General features: G+C 33.4%; 2 protein-coding genes across 2 annotated transcripts in view; one reads left to right on the forward strand and one right to left on the reverse strand.

Moving 5' to 3' along the window:
• Nucleotides 1-6,323: 6,323 nt before the first annotated feature.
• On the reverse strand, nucleotides 6,324-10,354 carry dusp19a (dual specificity phosphatase 19a). The gene is made up of 4 exons (XM_041260544.1): nucleotides 10,008-10,354; nucleotides 9,320-9,366; nucleotides 9,026-9,178; nucleotides 6,324-7,475 (listed from the first exon to the last, which is right to left on the reverse strand). Exons 1-4 carry the CDS (start codon nucleotides 10,228-10,230, stop codon nucleotides 7,257-7,259), a joined length of 642 nt encoding a protein of 213 aa, XP_041116478.1. The 5' UTR covers nucleotides 10,231-10,354; the 3' UTR covers nucleotides 6,324-7,256.
• An 871-nt stretch (nucleotides 10,355-11,225) lies between these two features.
• The window catches only part of LOC121322189 (nck-associated protein 1-like), a 54,558-nt gene continuing 41,942 nt past the window's right edge, over nucleotides 11,226-23,841 (forward strand). Inside the window, 3 exon segments of the mRNA XM_041261780.1 lie at nucleotides 11,226-11,539; nucleotides 18,400-18,417; nucleotides 20,108-20,218. Of these exon segments, the coding sequence (XP_041117714.1) occupies nucleotides 11,432-11,539; nucleotides 18,400-18,417; nucleotides 20,108-20,218 (237 nt within the window). The 5' untranslated portion in view covers nucleotides 11,226-11,431.

A 23,841-nucleotide genomic window follows, 5' to 3' on the forward strand; every position in this document is an offset into this window, starting at 1 on the left:
AAAAAGTAAATATTAAATCCGGTAAATCTAATATATCCACCCCCCAAAAAAAAAAATGAATAGACAATTTCTCCACACTCTTTTAAAATCGTTAACAGTGACCACATATGCTTCCTGTCTTTCCTCCCCGATCTCCTTGTTCCTTCCTCTCTCCATTCCTCACACACACTATTACTTTGAAAGTTTTCAAATGAGCTCCTGTTGTAGCAATGACAGACAGAACTTATAGTAGGGATATATAGTTTATAGTACGTTGCTGCAATGGGCAACAGACACTAATATAAATACATTCCCAGAGTGCATTGCAAGTAAATTGAATTGTGATTTAACAGTTGGGCGAGATGTTTTTTTTTTTTTTCAACAGAGGCTCAAACGTTAAGCAGAGGAGCATAATTGACTTCAGGCGCTGTGGCATCCGTGAATAAAACATCTCGCTCTTGCGGTTTTAAGTAGCACATTGAGATAGGCACACGCATGCGCCTAAATTTTATTTCTCAGGAGCACCAGAGAATTTTTAGGAGCATATGCTCCCAAAACAGGGGCACTGTAAAGCCCTGTATCCTATTAGTGTGACATTTTGTTCACTGCTCATTAAAAATGTACAAATTGCATGTGGTTAAATGACAAAGTCATGGAATCTGGGACTTGGCACTAACATACAATACAGTATAAGGCAGTGGTTACTAGCAGCAGTGCAAATACTTGTATAGGTGCTCCATTGAATTTACTAAAGAATACATCTTTAGTTTATAAAAAACATTCTGCAAATGTGAAATGGAAATGAATAGGGGTTTAAAATACTCAAGCTCGGATTATAAAGTACAGCAGAATTGTAGTGTATTGTTGGAGTGTTAAATAAATAATCTTTGACATAATACTGTCAGGTTGTCATTGAAAATATGAATATGTTCTCAGCTGACTTACCTAGATAAATAAATGATTGATTCGCAAGGAAATGCCCATGCCCGAGTCGAAACCAGCTGCAATATGTTGTCAATATAACCCTGATTACCCTGGAAAAACACAGAGCGCAAACAACTGAAAAATTGACCAAATTACCACTCTTGTTGTTGTTTTTTTTTTGTTTTGTTTTTTTGGTATGTTTTTTTTAAATTCTTATGTGTGATTATGAAATAAAACGCTATATAATTACACTCTCTTAATTATTCGTCATTTGGCATTAAGACAAAATCTTTAATTGCCAACCTTGCAGCAATACAAAAACCTTTGGCAACAGAAAACATTTTAAAGTAAGGTTTCAATCTGTCATACACAATCAAATGTCCAGATAATGAATTCTATTGTTTTTGTCTCTTTCTCCTACATTCTCAATTCAATTCAATTCAATTTTATTTTTTATATAGCGCCTTTTGCAACAGGTCGCCACAAAGGGCTGCACAAAGGCAAAAACAATACATATTACTGAACAACAGTAAACATTTTAAAAAAGAACAGAATAAAAACAAAACAGAATATATAAAATGTTATAAAAAAAATAATATAATATGTTATAAAAAAAAATGATTCACCCAAACACTTGAAATAAAGTATCTAGGTAAAGCCTTTATTGAGCTGTTTAAGTACACATATTTTATAGTTTAACGCAAAAATAAAGGGGTTTCATGTTCCAACAGTACTATATATAGATGTGTATATATATAATACACACACACACACACACACACACACACACACACACACATATATATATATATATATATATATATATATATATATATATATATATATATCTGCGGTGACTCACTTAACAAATACAAAGAAGTAATATCAACACAGATGTTCAGTCTGAAAAAAACTAGTCATTTTATTTGTTTTATGTTTTTTAAAACCTCTTCTTTCCTTATACTGTAACTATATCCAGTGTTGAAAATATCCCACCAATTTCCATGTGAGCAGGAAATTAAATTCAGTCAGTATATAATGGCTCCCGGCCTGTGCCCCATAAAATCCCAGGTGGTATCTAACAAATTAACCCAAAACAATACATCTCCCATATCATTAATCAAGTGGAATCTCCTATGAAGCACTTTGGGACAATCCAATCACAGTTTGTAACTGAGTGTGCGTTCATGTGCCTGAAGAGATAATGAGGCCTTGTAAGAAAAGTGTTCTGCCAGAGTACTAAATGGGTGCTGAGGTTGTTTGCTGCAGAACATCCATCTTGAAAGTTATGATACAATATCGGTAATTACTTGTGAGCTTCTAATGAACTCAAAAGGGGAAACCTCATTGTATTATTATAAAGCATTACTGTCCAACGTTGAAACCTGATAGATAAAAGACAAGAACAATTATCTACAGGTAATGATCAGAGGAGGGAGGCTTGGTGGTCCAGTGGTTAAAGTAAATGGCTCAATGCCAGGAGGTCCCTGGTTCTAATCTCCACTCACTGTGTGCGATCCTCAGCAAGTCACCTAACCTCCTTGTGTTACTTCCATCAAACAAGGCCCTGACTCTGCAACAGTTGTTAATGCATAGTTTACCCCTAGTCTCTGTACATTGATTTGGAAATAAAGTGTCTGCTAAATGACTAATTAATAACATGAATTATGTTGTAAACAGAATACATGCATTTTAGGTTATATTGGGACTTGATCTAACATCTAGCATCTACCATAAGATAATGAACTAAACGATAACTTCTTGTCCTGGATACATGGTCAGTGGAGCTGTTTTCTTTTCAATGGCATGTATGTAGTGGAGGGTTCTTTTTTTAGATTTTGTTCCAGGTGACACTGGCATCACACCATTCCAAACGTTACCTTCTGGAGATTAAATACTACAGAAGTCCTCTCCAGCAAAAAACAAAACAAACAAACAAATCGTATTCACATATATTACTGCCCTGACAGTCTGGCATGTGTAACGGCCAGTGTTGTGTGACACACAGTTACACATTCTCTCCAGTCTCCTGTCGGTGAGATGAGATGAAGAAAGCACAGATGCAAACAATCCTGACTCTTTGTGGGTTAGACGCTCGTTTGCTGAAAGAAGGGGTCGCTGGTTTGTGCCAACGTGTTACACATAGACATTGCAAAACTAAAATAACTAACAATAGCCAGATAATAATTACTTCAAGACCTGGAATGTCCTGCCCTTTTCCACCATCCTGTGCATCTCCATCACCTGCACATAACAAAACCCCATTCTTCTTATTAGACTGTGCAAAACCATAGTACCGCAGCAGTTTTTTTAACCTTTTGCACTGAATTTTTTAACGAAGTCCCCATTTCCTTCCTATTTAGAGTTGCACTCTTTTTCCCTAATATTATGAAAAGTGATTATCTGATGACGTACTGAAACGTAATAGCACCATCACGAACCTTAAAAAGTACAAATAAATAATCCACCGTTTTTCTTCAATGAGTTGGTTGCAAATCAATGATTTCGGTTTAATATCGTTGAACAGAATGTAGAATGGGAGTAAACTGTGTTTCTTTTGTACACAAAATCTTGATAACAAACAAGTATTAATGTGATGGCAGTAACGAATAATCATGGTTACTTGCCTCCTTCCTTAATGATAGAGCCTGATGTGTTCGCCCCTTGAATGGCATGTTTATTAAAAGCATATTCTCCGTCGCTGACGTGCCTTAAACTTGATTGGCATGAAGAACTGTTCTTCAAATCTTTGACGGAAACCGTGGCAGTTTTTTTCCTCGAAAGCGTGGAAGAGACGGTGCCCATGTGGAAAGAAAAATCGCACAAACCACCTTCTGCAATATGTAATTGCAGCTGTTGCACCGACACTGCAAGCTCCCTTCCAACCTGTCTGCCTCCTGACAGTGTTTCACAACATGTAAAATGCAAAAAATCACATTCATTCAGCTCGTGAATTAATTAATGAACAAAATACAACAGGTTAGGCACTGTAATTATCACTAGAGTTTCAAGGTCTTGTGCATTTAATTTGCTGTTGCCGCTCATCAAGAAGACTGTACAGTACTTGACCAACAAATTGCATTTTTCAATGTGCTGCGTGACAAGTCTCTGAAGTAGTTGGCACCCCTATACTACTCTATAGACTGTGAATAGTAGCCATTTCTAAGTGATCTAATTCTTCCAATAAAATTTGCAAGGCCCTCCAACCTTTTCTTGGCAAGCTTGTCGAGGGACATAGCAAAACTATATATATATATATATATATATATATATATATATATATATATATAAACCCAACCAAGAACTGTAGCAGTTCAAATCCAAACCAGAGAAATCAGTAAATGTTTCTGCTTTGGTGGCTGTCTCTGTCTCATGTGGGTAGCTCCAGTGGTTGCAGCCAAGTCTCCAGTACACATCACGCATTCATTCTGAAACTGGCAAAGATTTCATTGGCACTTTGACTTCAAAAGGAGCAGGCTGAAGGAGGGTGGAGTGAACTGCTGTAGTACAGTACAAGCTTAGATTCACTGCTAGAGCTGCCTATAGTATATTATATTTGAAATGTGTACTGTATGTTCGAGGGAAGGGAGTAGAGTGATGCACAAGTCATGCATTTTTTTCTTTCATAAAGCGTTTTTTTTTTTTTTTTTTTTTTTTTATTTATCCAACTCAGTTTTAATTCAGATTACATTTCTGCTATTCGTTTCTGTAAAACATAGGTAATTCATTATTTTGTGTTATAAAGGAATTCTATTGCATCAGTAAATTAATCATATTATTTATTAATAATAATAATAATAATAATAATAATAATAATAATACTCACTGGCATATTTGCTTATTTTCCATTCATCTTGCATGTAAAAAAATAGCAATATATTTTGAATACAAAATATTTAGCTTAATTTATTTATTTATTGCCTTTATATGGCGGTTTTTATACACAAGTATGGCAAAGCAATGTACAGTACATAGCAGAAGAACAAACCACAACACATTTGTATAGCATGTCATACATACTGTCACAATCATACCATTTAATTAACAGATTTAAATAACAGTAGACACATAAAAATAATACAAAAACTGCAAGAATGACAAAAAAAATGTAGTAAAACCCTGTATTACAATACATGTAATGTTCAACCACACTGTGGAGTTATTAACAGTTAATTAAATAGTTTCCCAGCAGGGTAATAAGCAATATACAGGTGTCTAACACATTAAATCAATATCTCATGAGGTGGGTAAACAACTACTGAAAATAAATGTATTTATTTCAGTGTTATGTTTACAGTTGTTGACCACTACAGGAAGCATAAGGACATATATCCAAAGCATTTACTCCAGTCTTTAATTAATTCCTGTTTTTTGAAAAGGAGAAAATATACAGTACAGTGAGCACTCACATATCTGACCCTATAAAATGTTGACTTCAGTGATGATTAAACGCGTGTGGCGCATGTTGTTGTTGAAGCTGACGCCCTGGGATCCTTCAACAAGCTGCTTGATGATATTCCGGGATCAATAAGCTACTAACAACCAAACGAGCAAGATGGGTCAAATGGTTTCTTCTCGTTTGTAAAATTTCTTATGTTCTTAGATCTGATTATTTCATTTTGCCCCTTGTCTGTTTCTTAAGGAATAAAAAAAAAGAAAAATAAATACAATATCAAAAACACATACCTGAAAGGACTGTGTTTTAAAATAAGTATGCTTTAAATGTAATGCATTGGTTTTGCTGGTACAGTACTATATTTTCAACAGAATAAGTATTTTAATTCAGAACGATATAATTCTGAAAATATCCCTTGCCAAAACTAAAAAAGCGACACGTTACAGTACATACTTTTAAATCCGGAACGTATTGTAGCAGTATGTAAAATGTTCCATTAATGACCTAACAGCAAAATGAAATCTAAATGTTAATGATGCACAGAATTGCGTAAAATGTAAAAGGTAATACAATTTAACAAAACCAAGAGACAATAAATTAAAAAAAAAAAACAAAAAAAAAAAAAAAAAAAAAACACAACAACAGTTTCCAGAACTAAAACAGTATCCAATTCAGTATTCAAAATTACAGAATACAGTGCTCGATAAAGCCCTAATGTCACAGTTCACTTGCAAATTAACTGATTAACTGTATTTTCGTCAGGTGAATCTGGAGGAAGCGCTGTGTAACTGCACAATATAAGACAGACTGATTTGGCATTAGATTTTATTTGATTTTTTATTTATTTATTTTTTTTAAACGCGGGTTGTGACGAATATTCAGATAAATTTACATTGAAGAGATGGGCTTTGTATCAGAAAACTGGTGACGAGAGTCTGAAATCACGTGCGACGGGTAAGTGCATTAATTTGTTACACATATATAAAGGGGATTGATTTTATTCTTAATACAAGGGCGGTAAAACACGACTGACGTGTATCTGGGTAACAGATAACCGAGTGCTGACTGTATCCAATATTTTATAATATTTACAAAACAGAAGCAGAAATCTTTAGAAGGATTAAAATGCCATGCCGGTGGATGTTTGGTTCTAGTTTTTCAGTTAATTAAAATCTGGAGTAAAGTGCTTTAAAAATATCTTCCATTTTGTGGTAATATTTAATTGCGGTAACGTACATTACAACAGAAGCAATGTCACATTTTCAGCACACAGCTTCTTGTTTATGAGAATACCAAGCACTGCACTGGGAAACAAGTATTGTTGAGTAATTGTATTACTGAGAAAAATGACAAGACAAAGGCACATTTTCAGAAAGGAATAAAACTATTATATTATACTTGTAAAAAACAACTTAGTTTGTCCATGTCATTGCGCTTGCTTGAAAATTGGGCCATGGGAGTTTTAAGCAAAGAGAATCATAAATAATGCCAGGTAATTAGGTAAGTATAATCCATACCTAGATAATGGATCTACAAAAATCGTGTACAGGTGAATATTATACGCTCAATGTAAAATGACAATCGTCACTGAAATTAAATATTTTAAATAGCTTGACATAATACAGAATAGTGGTAATCAAAAAGCATGCACTGTTGTAGACTGGTGAGTGAAATATATCAATTGTAAAACTACTTTATAAAATAGAAAGATTACATTTTCTGTATACCTTCTGTGATTGTTCATTAGCTAGGTTAAACGGTAATTTAATACAAGCTATACTTAAGATAATTAATAATTCTAGATCACAGATTAAAAATATAATTAAAAGAGTATTGCTGGAAAAATAAAAATCACCATCAGTAGAGGCAGCCTAAAAAATACATATAAATAAAGATTTATGTTGTAAAGTGTGTTGTATGTATTATACCATATAACCCAGGGTCCTTGTACACTATTTCAGGGATCTTCATTTCCACTGAACTGACGTCCATCGCATGGTTTGTATTTCCTTAACTGCGCCATAAAGCCTGGATTTGGACAAATAGCAGGTCTGGCACCCTTCACTAATGAAAAAGCATCATCAAAATGCAGGTATTCCATAGACATCAGGTATCCAATGACTATCGCGGCAGAGCGGGAAACTCCAGCATTGCAGTGAACAAGCACAACTCCATTCTGCAAAATTAAAACACAGGGGAAATGAATGATTATAACATTCTCATAAGCCTTGAAAAACAATGCCAGAGTTTTATCAGTACAGCACTGCCTGCAGTGTGAAAAGAAGTGGTAGGCTGACAGCACACACTTCGGACGACAGCGTGTGTTCGTCTTCGCCACTCCCGAGCACAGGGGGGTCAGCACAGGGGGGTGGTAGTGGTGAGCTGAGCGTAAAAAAAACTGGATATTCCAAATTGGGAGAAAAAAAATTAAAAAAACAATTGGCGACTACTAAATTTTAAAAGTATTCAAAAATAACATGTTTCTTGTAAACACTGCAGAGTGTTCTGTAACACTTTATATTGTTACAGAGCACAGTGCAGCTTTATGAACAAATGCATTACTTAGCATTGCTGTACTTATCCATGCAATGTCTTTCTTATCATATCCACAATCTAGTCAACTACCAGACAATTTTATCAGAAACAATAGTTATAGTTATTTGTGGTGACAGAGCAAAGTATTTAAGAACAACCTGGTTCCCTAATATCTTTTATGAGATAAGTGTGAATAAGTGTATACTAAAGATTTTTGATGGGCAAAAAAAAAAAAAAAAACACAAAAAAACAAACAGATGTAATGTTATATAATGCTAAGAAGTAATATATTGTTAATGATCAAAGGTGTATCATAACTGTTAATATGAACAATACATTGGCAAACCAGTGGCAAAGGCTCATTGCTCATTTGCAAATGGAGTGGAAACTTATTTCTAATTGCTGTTGTAATTATAAACCTTCATGAGCTCACTTCCTGCAACTGTGCCAGGTTGCTGGTAATGATACCTGTGGCTTGGTCAAGAGGATGTATACAAAACAATGGTTAGTGGCGATATGATCTTTTTACACAACACTAAATAATACATTGTGAAACATCTAGCACTGCCCTGCATATACGATACAGAGAATCAGGTTTGGTGTACATCAATGGATTCTGCTGAATCAGGTAAACTGATCTGTAAAAGTCAATCATAAACTCTACATAAAATGTCTCTCCTTGTTAAAACATTTGTCAACTGAAACAAAATTATCAAACAAAAGACCCACTCCAATGTTAAACATATAGGCTACAGCAATTCCTTTTCTGCTGAATGATATCCGCAGTTTAGAATTATTTTGATGTTCTCTAATTCTTTTTTTTTTTTTTAAATCTCCGGTATATGGCATTAATTTTTACTACTAATAATTTGACAACAATTATTTCTGTGTGGTCCTAAAGTTACATATCATCATTTCTGACCTCCAAGACAGTGTATTCATCTATATATGTAACTTCAAAAACACACAATCAAAAATGGTAAAACTTAAAGAACGAAGGGAAATAGACAAACATCTGGCTAAATTTACATTTTGCCTAGTTTTGAAGCTGTTTAGTTTTCAAGTCAATATGATCAAAAATAAAAGCTAGGCAGAATAACTTGGTAACTGTGAATTGTACGAAGTGGCCTGTCAATACAGCAATACCTGTGATATGACACACATATTCCAAATTCCTTGTACAGCATTTACCTGTGCCTTGGCTTTCTCTATAAACTTGAAGCAGTTATGAAAAAATGACGTTATATCAGTGTCCGGAAGATCCAATATAGAAAACGCTTCATAAACAAACTGCTCTGGAAAGGTGTTTTCAACTCCATATGCAACATTTAGTATATGTGAAACCTAAAACAAAACAAGTACAGTAACAGAATTAAACTTCTTGTAAAAAATATATATATCACACTTGTGAAACCAGCTATCATTTAAAGATTTACTAAAACCAGATGACAGTGCTAACATTATATATTCTATGTACATTTTTACCTTAAATGCTTTCAAAGTCGCAAAATCCTGAGCAACATCTTGTGAGGCTAGAAGAGAAAGGGTGTATTAATTAATTGATTAATTTGTGTGCATTTTACATATTTCTAACATTAATGATGAATTTAATCAAATACGTATATGTGACTATATCTGAATTACCAACACTAATATAAAAACTATTTGGTATTATATAGAATTCTGTAGGACTTAATTATAGTGGTTTTGAAAGATACTGTAACTTTACCACGTCAAATGACACAAGCTAACACATTGTTTGAATGATAACAACAGCAATACACTTATCATATCTAAGGTTAAATGCTTGTCAGGCAAACTATGCTCAGTTTACATATTTTGTGTTTTAAAATGTTGTGTCAATATTGGTTTAGTACTGAGTGTTGCTGTAATACAGGGATGGAAATAAGACTCTCATTACATAGCAGTTTCACTCATTCCAGGTTTTAAAATGAGCCTGATTACCCCCAGTGTATAGGTAGCAATAAACTCATAGTAAAACCAGGAATGGATCAAACTGCTATGCAATGGGAGCCTTATTTCCATCCTTGACATAATACATAGGCAATGATTACTGTACATAGTGTATTAATTTTCGCTGAAGAATCTGGTAATAATAATGACATATTTCTAAAGCTTAAACTAAGGCTGAACTATTACACTTTTATCTCACCAATTAGTAGCCAGGGCTTTATAACTCCAATTTGCAGGTCCAAGCTGAGATCCTGGACATATCCACAAACTCCCTCGGGCTGCGCTGCTTCTTCCACAACCTGGACTTTGGAATCTTTCCACGTTTCTATAATTCTCTTTCCAGTTAAAGTGGTCACCCTGGTGCATTGCTTCCTCAGCGCGTTCTTTGAAAAAGACTGTATTTCCTGTGCAAGTGAATGCATCACACACAGTAACAATTGCAAGGTAACAACAACAAAAATGTTTACAAAAAGCCGAACAGCTTCAAACAGGTGCTCTTCTCTGTCCACACTTTAAATGTATACATGACCGTCCACTCTAGTAATATCTGAAGCAGAACTGACAGAAAAAAAAAAAAAAAAAAGTTGAACCCTTCTTGTCATTTGAATAAGTAAGGTTCAGAACAGCACCACCTAGTAGATGGGAGGCCCGTTTTGGTTCTTTAAATTAATTTCCCTGAATAAGTGTGTACATGTGTAACGTCATTTAACATTGCCACATCAAATAATAATAATAATAATAATAATAATAATAATAATAATAATAATAATAATAATATGCATACATATTAAGAAATATTTTGCTGTTAGTCCTCCCCTGGTCTAGTGTTATACAGTAATACAGAGGAGTATGTTAACGATCATTAAGGTCAATATAATATAGATAACTTCGTGTGTATGACCATATTACTGGTATTTAAAACAGCACCGTTATAGATAAAACCAGCATTTTATTTTATTTATTTATTGTATTTATTGTTGAGAAATTGCTTTAGTTGAGGGAATCCAAATACATCTCCATATGTCGTTATATTTAATCTGGTACAATAATACTTACATGTGAAATTAGCAGAATCCTCAAAATGAGATTAAATGAAATGGCTTCCTAGCGCCGGCACTGTTTTTTGTTTCTCTCATGCTGACGTGTGCAATGCATACCAGAACATAAGGCAAACAAACCAAACATATATAATAAGCATGATTGTTGTATAGGGTCATACATTGGTGATAACTTCAAGGTAAATTAGGATTTGTTTAATGACAGTGACATTCAATTATGTATTCAAAAATAAACAAAGAAAATGCAATTGAAACCTGTATCAAACGCTTAACAATTCGGCAGTATACAAACAGTTTAGACCAGCACACAACGATGTCACGTGATATGCGTCGGTGTTGCAGGAAACGGCCTCGTTCTGAATCAGGGCAACACCTAGAGAAAACTGGGAGAAGCTGCGGGGAGAGTAAGGGAGTTTGACAGACTGTTTACCTATAATATGGGACGATTTAAACACTAAATCGCGACAGTTAATATAAATTCATAATTATACACTACAGGAAGAACATTTAAAGGGGTCGTTTTTTGTAAAAAAACAAAAACAAAAAAAAAAAACAAGCAGGCAGCATGTCGCGGGGAGTTCTGCAGCCTAGCCAGCAAAAGCTGGCGGAGAAACTGACCATCCTGAACGACAGGGGCATTGGGATGCTTACCCGCATCTACAACATCAAAAAGGTGAGGCGGAGGGGAAACGAACACACTTTCCCTCATTTAAATCATTCTTTCGGGTATGTTAATTAGCGTTTTGTTTAAGACGATTGGGAGCCATAGTATGAAACGTGACTGTGCAGAGACTGGATTTGGGAATGGGATGTGGACAGGGAGAAATGCAGCCAAGGCCGTGAAAATAATATTATTGATATAGGATACGTACAGACAGCCTGCAAAAAACAGATTCAAGGTTTACATTTCCTTTTTATTGTAGTGTGTGTGTATATGTATATATGTATGTGTGTGTATATATATATATATATATATATATATATATATATATATATATATATATATATATATATATATTGTGTGTGTGTTCTTAAACACAGTATATTTTTCTCTTAAAAAGATAATGACGTTTGCCATGATTTAGTCTTAATTTGAATTGTATTTTGTCTTCGATTATGAAAACTACTTATACATTACGCTTTTTATTCATTGTTAGTCTTTTTACAATAATGGTATGCATTAATGGACCAGTAATTTACAGCTCTTGAAGAATGTTATTAATACATAACAGTAACATAGTTTGTGGACGATACTTTTTTACATCGTAAGAAATTGACATACCAACCAGCAAACTTAAATCACTGAAAGTTAGGATTTCAGACTTTGCCATGTTGTACTTTGTCCGTTGTACTTGTTAATATAATTAGACGATTGAAATTCATCTGTATTAAAAATATTAAGTTGTAAAAGTTTGTGATTAGTAGTTTGGGCAGGATGTTTACTACATACTGTAAGCCATTTAACTGACACGGGTGCAAACACGGGAATTCAAGCAGTTCCAATTTTTAAGTAGGGGTATTTTGAGCTTTTCTGCATCAGCAGTGGTTTTTAATCTCAGATGTGAATAAAGCTTTGCCTGAATTAAACTACTATGCAATAAATAAGATGCTAAATGCAGCCATGCTTTGCTTTGAAGGGTGGGTGGGCTGAAGAGAATGCAGCACAGGACAGAAGTAGATTTATATGGTGTTTTTGTAGGTTTTATTTGAATGTATTTGTTACATTTTAACAGTCTGGGCATTTCTTCAATAAGTTAGTCTCAGACATTACTTTGGGTGTGATGGAGAGCATAACCTTGGTCGGTATTGCTCAGCTGTGATACTGGTGATCACCAGTCAGTGTTTGTGAAACATTTTCAGTGGTAGGTTCAAAATGCAGATTGATTTTGAAGTTGGGTACAGTAAGTGATGGTTACTTTGTATTATTTCACATTTGGAAAACAACTTTTTAAGTTAATCAAAAAGTCAAAACAGTATGTTAAACCTTTTTCTAAAGTAACAAACACATTTTAATAAGGTATCAGATAGGGGTGGGTTATTTAGACTGGGAATTTTATGTAGGCCTATTATAAATCACAATACAGTGGCTTTTTGGGATTAAACAAAACAGGCAGCAGATGGATGCGTATTTTCCTTTAGAATATTGTTACTTATTTCTTAATAAATATATATATATATATATATATATATATATATATATATATATATATATATATATACATACACACACACACACACACACACACACACACACACACACACTGCTAACATTTGTGTTAAAATGTTTCTTTCCCTTATAATTTTGTTACTTCTTAAAATAATACATACATACTAGTAACATTTGTGTTAAATGTTTCTTTCAAGGAAATTATAGTTTTCCAGAAGGGGTAATAACCTAGGATTTTAAAAACAAATTTTCTTAATAATAATTTAATTTTCCCAACATTCGGCCTGAAGACTTGATTTACATTTTGCACTGGGGAAATCCCAATTCTCATACCACAACACCATAGACTCACTCTGTAACATAGGTAAGTCCTATGTACAGCAAAGGGTAAGTTCAGGAGTGAGTTGAGTACTGTATACAGTGTGGATGCTGGTTAAGTGAACTTCACAATGTAGTCCATGTGAAAATAGTCTGGGACATTACTCTAAACATCTACGGCAAAATAAGGGATTTGTAAGAAAGTTGTTATAGATTGAGAGGTACAAATGCATTGTTTTTAAAGCCTAGGTTAATTTTCCCATGAAGATGACTGAATTAAACATTGCTAAAATGGCCTTTGTTTTATATTTAATGTTAGTGTCCAGAAGTGCTATTGCTGTTCATAATAGTTGCAAGTTTTTTTTTTTTCTTAGTTATTTGGTACTGCCCTTCCTGTTTTTCCTCATATGATTAGTACTTGTGACTAATTTGGTCTGTGAGCACTTAAGCCTGTGACTGACATGGGTTTGAAAATGAAAGAGTATTCGGTTGTGTTTCCGCTAGGAAAAACTGCCCCTCACAGTGACTGGACATTGAATGTTTTACCAGTCACAACTCAAAACAACATCGCCATTCGTGTGACACGTGTCCATTCATAACACGATACACATACACGTAGTTTTGGAGAATAAATAGGCCTATGTGAAAAAGTTCAAAAGCAGCTTTCTTTCTTTTAATTAAGCAGAAAATAAAATAAGTAGTTAGACAGTTTGTTTTCAAAAGTCCTTGAACTATTTTGTGATTTAACATTCATATTTTAGTTTATAATTTCAAATTCAAATATTTTAAACCTTAAGCTCTTAGCGTAACTGAAAACTACAGGTATAATATTAAAGCATTTTGTACTGAAGGTAAGAGGGTGGGCAAACTTACATAAGACCAGACAGTCATATTTAGACTAAAGAGAACACTTAAAAATACATAAATGGCAGTTTATGCTTGTATTTCAAGGCACAGTCAACCAGAATTGGAGCATGTGAGCGGCGCAGAGCGAGGAGTGGAGCGGGACCATTTTGTTAGGAGCATAGAGTGGAGTTAGTAAAGTGCGTGAGCGCGAAAAGCTTCTGGCACCACTCCCAGGTCCAACGTCCGCTCCAAAAGATGTTTTGCAAAGTAAAAAATATTTGACACTGTACATATAATAAACATAAACTGTGCAGTTTTTGCGATGCTCCGACAATATTGTGCAATCTATGAAATCACCCTGTATATCTAAAGTTAACAAAATAATCAATAATATCCAATTTACACAGTAAGTTTTATTACAGCAGTGAAAGCCATTGTGTCCTTGTATATGAACCATGTTAATTGCAAATTTCACAAAGCTTACAGTTAAAAAAAAAATAATAATTTAACCGCATGGTATATGCAAATAAGTCAGTGTATGTTAAGATCCCAAGCCAGAATACGACCCTGTCAACTTGGGGTTAAATTATTAGATAGCTGGAATCGTGTCGTGTTCGGCTTGGGATAGACTTGCAAATGATCCCTTCGAGGTGCAGAAGATTCACCCAAAACGTTTTCATCACTTCATGTAAAAGTGAGATTGAATTATTCTCTAGGGAAATAAATATAATAATTAAAAAAAAAAAAAAAAAAAAAATTAAAACCCTGTTATTGCTATAATAAATATTTTGCAGACCTTTTTTTCTTCCAAGTCTGAACGTGTCAATTATAGTTATCAAATGTGTTTTTGACAGAAATTAATGTTTTGATGAGTTTTACTAAAAACACAATAGTACTGACGAACAAAGTACAATATATAGCTTCCCTGAACTACAGTCACGTGTGTTGGCCACTTGTAACCTTCTGCTGCTACAAATAGTGGAGTGGCAAGGCTTCAAGGAAAGGAGGATGCTTGTGTGCCTGCACCTGAAACTAAATATATTGGTAAGCCAACAAGTTATGTCTTACTGTATAAAGCTGGACAGTAAGGTAAAATGATGTCATCAAAAAAAGTATTTACTGACATGATTGTCGAACACTGTAGCTTTAAAATCTAAATTACAATAACAAATGCCTTGTGGCTGAATGAGTACCCACATGGACAATAGGACTAACAATAATACATTTTATCTAACAAACAAAGTAATTAAGAGCATTAAAATAGCAATGATACAATTTTTAAAAAAAATGTAAGCAGACTCATTTATAAAAATGCCATATTTCTGGCATGATGCTCTTTTTGCAGGCTCTTAAGAATCTCTAAACATTGTTATTCTGGCTAAGACCCACCGCTGGAAACGTTTACATGACTACAAAGCAGACTTTAAAGGCATGTATTGTATACTGTAGCTTTACTGTTTATTTTCAACTACGTTTTGATGTTTTTTTTTTTTTTTTTTTTTTTGTAATTATTAATTAAGTCTTTTGAACACACTGCTTTAAGAACTTTGTATAACATTCAGTTGCTTAAAATGTACATGTTTCTACTATTCTAATTTTCCCCTAATCTGCATTTATAAGCTCATCTGTTCAGCAAATTGCCACCAGGAAGATTATGTTAGATTCCGCTCCTGTTAGCCACAGTATGGATTTAAAATTCCAATTGTATATTGTTAACGATTACCAACTGTGAGTTTTGAAATGTCATTAAAACAACAAAGCCTTCTGAAGAAGCTGACTACTGTATTAATATAGTTATTTAAAACTGAAAACTTTGTCAGCTGTTCATGCAAAATGTTGTGGTATAAAAAGGAACTATCAATGGTTTGATAACAGTCATTCAGTGACCACAGATGCCATTGCGAGTTGTGATTATTACTTGTGGAATGATTTTACTGTTTTAAACTGCAATGTCCAATAATCTTGTTTGTTTTAAATAAATACAACATTAAATTTTACAAACTTTAGATACCTTTTAATATATAACATACAAGTGCTGTACTGTTTATACTGGACATAAAGGTACAACAGAATAGGTTACCAGGGGACTGTCCAGATAATAGGGTTTGACCTAAAGTAATAAAAACATTTGTTAAATCCTCTTTGTTTTTTTGGGGGTTTTTTTGCTAGTCTATACTATTTAAAAAAAAAAAAAAAAAAAAAAAAAAAAAAAATCTTGTTTTTAGTGGACTTTTAATTCTACAAAAAATGTTTCCACAGGTGTCTTTTTTTTCAATGTCTATTTTTTTTACACATTCTGTTTAGTGCCCGTCATAACTTTGATAGCAAAGGATTATTTTTCAGTAAAAACTAAATATTATACATAAAATTCATCTGAGTACCCGGTGTGCAGACCAAAGGCTAATATAATCGGTGTATTCAAATCAATTGTAAAAATATAAAATTGAATTGAATGTGGAAACCGCAGAGATCTATGTATTTAAATGAAGGTCTAATTTATTTTCTGGGTTGTAGTGGAACTTGTCTTCCCTGCGTTTTATAGAACATTAGGGGCCCTATTTAGCAAATGTGAAAGCAGCTGCTATCGCTAGGTCAAAAATGACTGCGTTTGCGAAGCACTGTGAAAACTTGACTTAGAAGTCAGGTCTCAAGCGTGGGCTAATGCACATCAAATAACGAATCATGTGCCCAGACAATCAAAGCACAGTGGGGAGTAAGGTTACAACCAATAAAGATTCAACATTCCCTTTAAGAGGACCTGTGCATTTGCAGTTGCGAACGGAGGGTGTTCTGAAACCAAACAATTTTTTTTAAAAAAGGAAGACGACGCAAGCGCTTCAAGCATCTGCAACCTCCAAAAATGGTGTTTCAAGTTCAGCGTCTGCTTCCTTCAAACCCTGTAATCGTTCTTCTGTAAGTTCAATGTCCGTTATGAAGAGCTATGTTTTGTAAAACACAAGAAGCCAGGATGATATTGCTTAACCTTATGAGGGTGTACTCTAATGTTCCACCACAGACATCCAAACACCGGAATCACATTTTGAGGATTCAAAATGTTCGCTGAATTACAGTACAAGCATATTTATTAAAGGTTTCTACCTTTGGCACGGGTCGTGCGGTTGAGCAGTGCCTCTGCTTCAGTGGGTAGCCGTTGTCCCCTATCAACCAGCCTCTCAGCTGCCACCTGCGAATTAACGTACCTGTAATGTGTGTCTTCACTTTTATTATCCTAAAAAACCCTTTACACTTATAACTTTAAAGCTGTTTTCAAAGCTCTTTTCAAAATGGCCACTATAGTGCACTGATAGGGTAAGGATTATTTCCCACATTGTAAAATGGGTAACAGCAGTAACGATCCGTGATGTGGTATGGAACAGAAAAGCCAGAGCACGTTCATTTTTTTTGTTTTATAATCGTGCTTCCTGCAGTGATTTAGAGAACGAATCTCAAACCCCAGTGCACTAGAACAGCCATTTTGAAAATAGCTTTGAAAGTTATAAGTGTTAAAAGTAGTCAGGATGTTACCAATGCAAAGAAAAATTGCAGGTATGTTATTTAAATAGTTGTAGCAACACGTGGGTATTTGTAATGCAATATATTTTCAGAACTCTGCTACTTACTCATTAAGTAACACAGTTAATCTATCAGTAACTGCTATACTAGATATAATTTAGGTGAACTTATATGTTGACATAGTAAACTGCATAATTTTAGAAACAGTTCAACTTTACTGGCAGACATTTAGCCAAACTATTGAAATGCCAGTTGGAGGAATGACATTGTTTATGGTGAACTTCACTTCCTATGAAAATAAAATTTGTGTTTTTTTATGCTTGGAACGTTCTTTATTTTTTTCTTTAGGTATGTAAAATATTCATTGGCCTTGACTGAGACTACCGTATTGATCGCTTGCACGTGTTGATCCTTTTACTAATCACATACTACCTGAACCTCTGTGAAACGTGAATTGAATTCATAAATACACAACTGCCACAGTAATATATGTAGCATGGTGTGTATGTTAGCCTTGGGAACAAAATAATATGCATATTTGTGCTTTGTAAATTACCTTGTTTAGTGAAGTGAAAAATATAATGCATTTGTTCCCAAAGCTAAATATTTGAAATTAGAAATGCATGTTAGATATTGGCAACCTGTGTTTATGTGTAATTTTCTCTCTTTTTGTTACAATGCTTCCCCAGCAAGGACAAGTTTGGAAGGTTTGCAAAGCTTTTCACCTCCCACCCCCAATCCCCAACCCTCCCCCCTTTCCTCTCGCCCACTTTCAGACCAGTATCACATTCCATGACTTCTCTCTCTTTTGTAGTTCACAATTCAGAAGTACAATTCATGGCTATTGGCAGGTCAAATAAACTGTACGCTGTGAAACGCAGTGCCTTCTATTAAAGTAAGAGGAAATGTGATTCTTATCTAAATAATACATTGTAAATAGAGCTGAGATAGTCCTATATTTGCCTGACAGGTGAGCAGTCCCAGGTAAACCCCATGATAAGCTTGTTATATTGTTAAGTCTTATCATGGATATACACGGTACAAAGAAATTACTGAGCAATAAAATGACCTTGTAAAAATAAATAAATAAATAAATTTATGGCTTTATCCATGCATGAGGTTGCTCATAATCAGGCTTCAGTAGCTGAGTGTCATACAGTATTCCTGTAAGAGGAAATAGGAATTTGGTAATCTCCATGGGCACCCCAAAAAAAAAAAAAATAGTGTTAATATACTGCATTTAGAGACCACTGTGACTTGTGTAATAATGGTACTTAGTATTGAAACATTTAATTTGCCTTTTTAGAATGTTACTTTTCTTAAACTTTTCATTTAATTACCATTATTTTAGTTGCTGGTAAAGAAATTGTGTTGCAGTCAGTTAATGTTTAAGCCGGATAATTAATGTAGATGGAGATGCCACATGACGTGAGTTCTAATAAATTATGTAATTTAGACATTAAATCCGACTGAAGTATTATATTATGATTGGATGAGTATACTACAGGACTTGAGGGTTTTTTTTTTTCTTTCTCTTCCTTCTGTGGTTTGGCTAAGATAAAGCTGTCAATTTGAAAAATGTTTTCAGTAAGGTAGCAGTTTTAGACGAAGTGAAGGTGAGGTTGTAAATATAATCCATCTTTCTTGAAATTGATATTTTTAAATTCGGTAACAGCCAAACTTCACTAACAAGCTATGAGTAAACATGAACTGCACTGTGATGTGATGTGTGACCTGGTCTTCTGTTAAACCCCTTCCCTTACCTGTGTTTTGGGACATTTTTTGCAGCAGGTTTAGACATTGAGAATGCTATGTTTCTTCTAGCTTTAGTGTTGCACGATTGATAGTTTTATGTAAGTAGTATTACAGTGAGTAATCCTAATTTTTTAATCCTTCATTTGGATACCAGGTATATAAGCGGACTGGAGGGAAAAAGAAAGGAAAGTAGTTAGAGAAATGCACATTTATTTCACAAGACAGCACAACATGCATGAATCCCATGACCCATACACAGTCCTACCTCAATTGCACCTTTGTCCAGTTTTTTTACAGCATTAAGTTTCAGATAATCACAACCTTGTGTTGGCACTTTAAAATAAACTAAAAACTCGCCTTTTCTTCCTATAGGACTGAGTGTTTTCACCCTCTGCTGTGTTGCACTAACTGCTTTGAAACTTCCCATACAGTATCTTTCCGTCGCAGAGCATCTTTCTTTTCTTTCTCCCATTGCATATCCAGCTGTGACAAACCCCTGCACCTTGCCTTCTCATCTTGTCACTTGTCCACTGAAAACCAATCTGTATTTTACTCTACTATAGTAACTACTGTAGCTTTGCTTACAAAGTTATTCTTACTATAGCATTTGTATCTGTTTTATTATTTCTGCTCTTATTTTAGGCATGTGGAGACCCCAAAGCAAAGCCGTCATACCTTATAGACAAAAACCTTGAGTCTGCTGTCAAGTTCATTGTCAGAAAATTCCCAGCTGTGGAAACACGCAACAACAATGTAAGTGGTGAAATAAGCATGCTTTTCTATTGGTACTAGACTGCTGTACTTTGAGTAATACAGTAAATGCGATTCTGTGGTATTCTCTTCCATACTCTACTACAAAAGACTATTTGTTTTAATTGTATTTTTATTTATTTATTTTTATTTCTTGTTCATGAATGTGTATAGTGTGCTATGAGGAACACTGCCATGTACATTAGGGAACACTACTGTATTTTCTGTGACAGCTGAACGGTTGCTCCTGGAGTTGGCACAAAACTATATTGTAAGTGCAGAAGCAGTATAAAATGGGTATTTTGTTCTTGGCCAGTTTATTTTACAGTGTATATTGTAGTGAGGTACTGCTGCTAATTAGGAGGAGAGGCATAGATTTTAATACTACAGGAGCTACACCATTACAGGTTAATATAGTACTGTACAAATTTAATTTCAGCTTTACATTACAATGTGTATAATCTCTGAGTTCCTTAGCATATAAATGAGCTTGGCAGTATTATTTCTGTAAGCAATTATTCAAAGTTTAATACATACGTACAACTTTTACTATTTTCTTACTGTTGACATACATTTGTTTGTGGTAGTACAAATATACAATATTACAGTGCAGTAAACTTTAATTACCAGTGGGCTTGATTGAGCACTGTGCCTTGCTGATCTCTGTGAAAATATTTCATTTTTTAAATTTTTTTATTTGTAAGTAGGTAAGTCTCTTCAACATATAATGTTAAATCACTGCTATAATTGTATACTGTAAGTTTTCCTGTAATGTATTTTCCCCACCCTTGCATCATTTAGGATATTTCCAATAGATCTGGCATACCAGTGCTTTTCTAAAAGGCACGAATCATAATATAGTTTTATAGTTTGTCAAGTAAATACATGTGAAGTCAGTATTTGTTATAAATTACACACAACTGAGGTTTTAAGTATCTACTGGACTACTGTATACAGTACATACCTCTAGCCTCATCAGTTTTATTGTATTACATTTCTGTTATTATTCTATATGTATGTATGTTAATTTATTTATTTAATGCTATTCTACTTTTCATTAAGAATTTGGTCACACTGGATTCCAACCATATTAGTATTAGTTATTCTTAATTATTACTACTTTGAGTCTTAACAACATTGTCAGTTACTGTACAGTGTGTGACAAAAAAAAAAAAAAAAACTACCCACACTTGATAATGAAATTGAAAATGCACAGATTACGATCGCCAATAGCTAAACAAACAAAAGAGATCCTGCCCTCTGCTGTATTCTGTTGAGGTTTTCAACAGCACTATAACTTGGCTTGGAATGTGGGTGCAGTCATTTTACACACCCACTCTGGATTACCTCATTCCTGACCTCGGCAGCTGATTTTGTTTTCACAACACAATTGAAACAGATAACCAGGAAATAAAAATGGATCTATTTCTTTCTCTGTCAAAATAAAGATTTATACCCCAAAACAAGTGTTTTTTGTTTTCAATTCATAAAAAAACACTCCTACTGTAAACACACTTTTAAAGGAACATCTTTCAAAAAGTCATTTGATGCATTTCTGTTGGTGTGAACTGTATTGCCAGCTGTTTTCGATAAGTCAGTTTGGCTTGCTTGTGTGTGAAATGTTTTGTTTAAAGGATTTAACATGCACTTGTGCCTCATGCCATAGTGTTTTGACTTAACCGCTTATCTGGAATGCATTACTGCTGCGTCGTGTAACTTGGTCTAAGTTTCTCTCACTGTATTTTTTTATGTTTTTCGTTCTACATTTTATTTTGCATGCATAACTTGGCATTTTCTGGATATTCTTTTGGTAAGTTTGAACTTTTTTGTATATATGTATTTTTTTTTGTTTTCAGCTAATTGTTACTCTTTTTGTATTACATATTTCTAATCATTTGAAATCCAAGAACAATGTGCATTTGCTTTCTTTGCAAAGGTAACAGCCTGTAATTTGAAATGAATTTCTCCATTATGAAAACACTTACTATACACTAATTTGAGGTAAAACAATTTCTGAAACAAAATGTAATATTTACATTTTAAATTGATAAAACTTGTTCTTGGGTTCTTAGATTAAAAAGTAGAGCCAAACATCTCAGATCACCAGTTCATCCAGCTGATCATCCTTCCTTCTATTCCAGTAATAAACCACTGACTAATACAGAAACTCTTTGAAAAATGTCACATGCAAGATATATAATAAATAATCTAATAATTGTTATGATCTGAGATGTACTTTGAAAAATAAGCACTAAAAAAATAACTAAATACCTGAATTGCATAACCTAAAATTCTTAGATTCTAGCGTAAAGAAATCTATTTAATTGAATACCTTCTGGTGGTGGTATGTATTATGGTGTATTTACAGTGTTTTAGTCGGTTGCATCATTCTAGCCTCAGCAGCTATTTTTCTTATTTCTTAATTCTTTTGCTAATCTTGCTTAATTATTACTGTTGGTTCCATAAGAATATATAAACCCTTAATGTTAAATAGGTTATGTTACGTTAGCACCATTTTTTCTGCTTCTGAAAGTTCAATTGATCATTAGTAAATCTAACATTTACACATTTCACAAACATGTGTGTTTTAACTGTTCATTTGATCTTTCAAGGCCAGTTCACTAAATCAATAACTTAACCTGACAAGCATTATTACCAAACTCTGTTTAACTATTCACACATCAAATGGAAAAGTAGAGTGGAAACAGCCAGCCTGGTCTGACTTAACTATTTTTTTAAAAAAAAAAGGTGGTTTTGTGTTTCAGTTGCAGTTTACTAGTCTTTTTTTTTTGCATAAGTACACATTTTGCATTACTTTTTTCACAGTTGCATACAAAAACCAGCACGTTTAAGATTTGCTTTTATAGTTTTAAAATATTCAAAAAGGCAGTGCACTTTACCCTACATTTCATCTAGTTAAATATATGTATATCGAGCTATATAAAAATGCTGAATTAAAACTATAACTTTCTAATCATTAAATGTACCATGCAGTTTTTTTTTTTAAACTCTTGGTGATATCACACACACACACACTATATATATATATATATATATATATATATATATATATATATATATATATATATATATATATATATATATATATATATATATATATATATATATATATATATATATATATATATATATATATATATATATATATATATATATATATATATATATATATATATATATATATATATATATATATATATGTATATGTATATATATATATATATATATATATATATATATATATATATATATATATATATATATATATATATATATATATATATATATATATATATAGTACTGTGCAAAGGTTTTAGGCAGGCGTGAAAAAATGCTGTAAAATAAGAATGCTTTCAAAAATAGAATGTTAATAGATTATATTTATCATTTAACTAAATGCAAAGTGAGTGAACAGAAGAAAAATCTAAATCAAATCCATATTTGGTGTGACCACCCTTTGCCTTCAAAACAGCATTAATTCTTCTAGGTACACTTGCACAAAGTCAGGGATTTTGTATGCATATAGTCAGGTGTATGATTAAACAATTATACCAAACATGTGCTAATGATCATCAATTCAATATGTAGGTTCAAACACAATCATT

Source organism: Polyodon spathula, chromosome 10 (genome assembly GCF_017654505.1).
Source record: "Polyodon spathula isolate WHYD16114869_AA chromosome 10, ASM1765450v1, whole genome shotgun sequence".
Lineage (NCBI taxonomy): Eukaryota > Metazoa > Chordata > Actinopteri > Acipenseriformes > Polyodontidae > Polyodon > Polyodon spathula.

Coding starts and splice junctions, on each gene's coding strand:
- dusp19a (XM_041260544.1), bottom strand. CDS start 10,230: ATGCATTCACTTGCACAGGAAATACAGTCTTTTTCAAAGAACGCGCTG. Junction 9,179..9,319: donor CGACTTTGAAAGCATTTAAG/GTAAAAATGTAC, acceptor GTTTTGTTTTAG/GTTTCACATATACTAAATGT. Junction 7,476..9,025: donor TAGAGAAAGCCAAGGCACAG/GTAAATGCTGTA, acceptor TTAATTTTGCAG/AATGGAGTTGTGCTTGTTCA.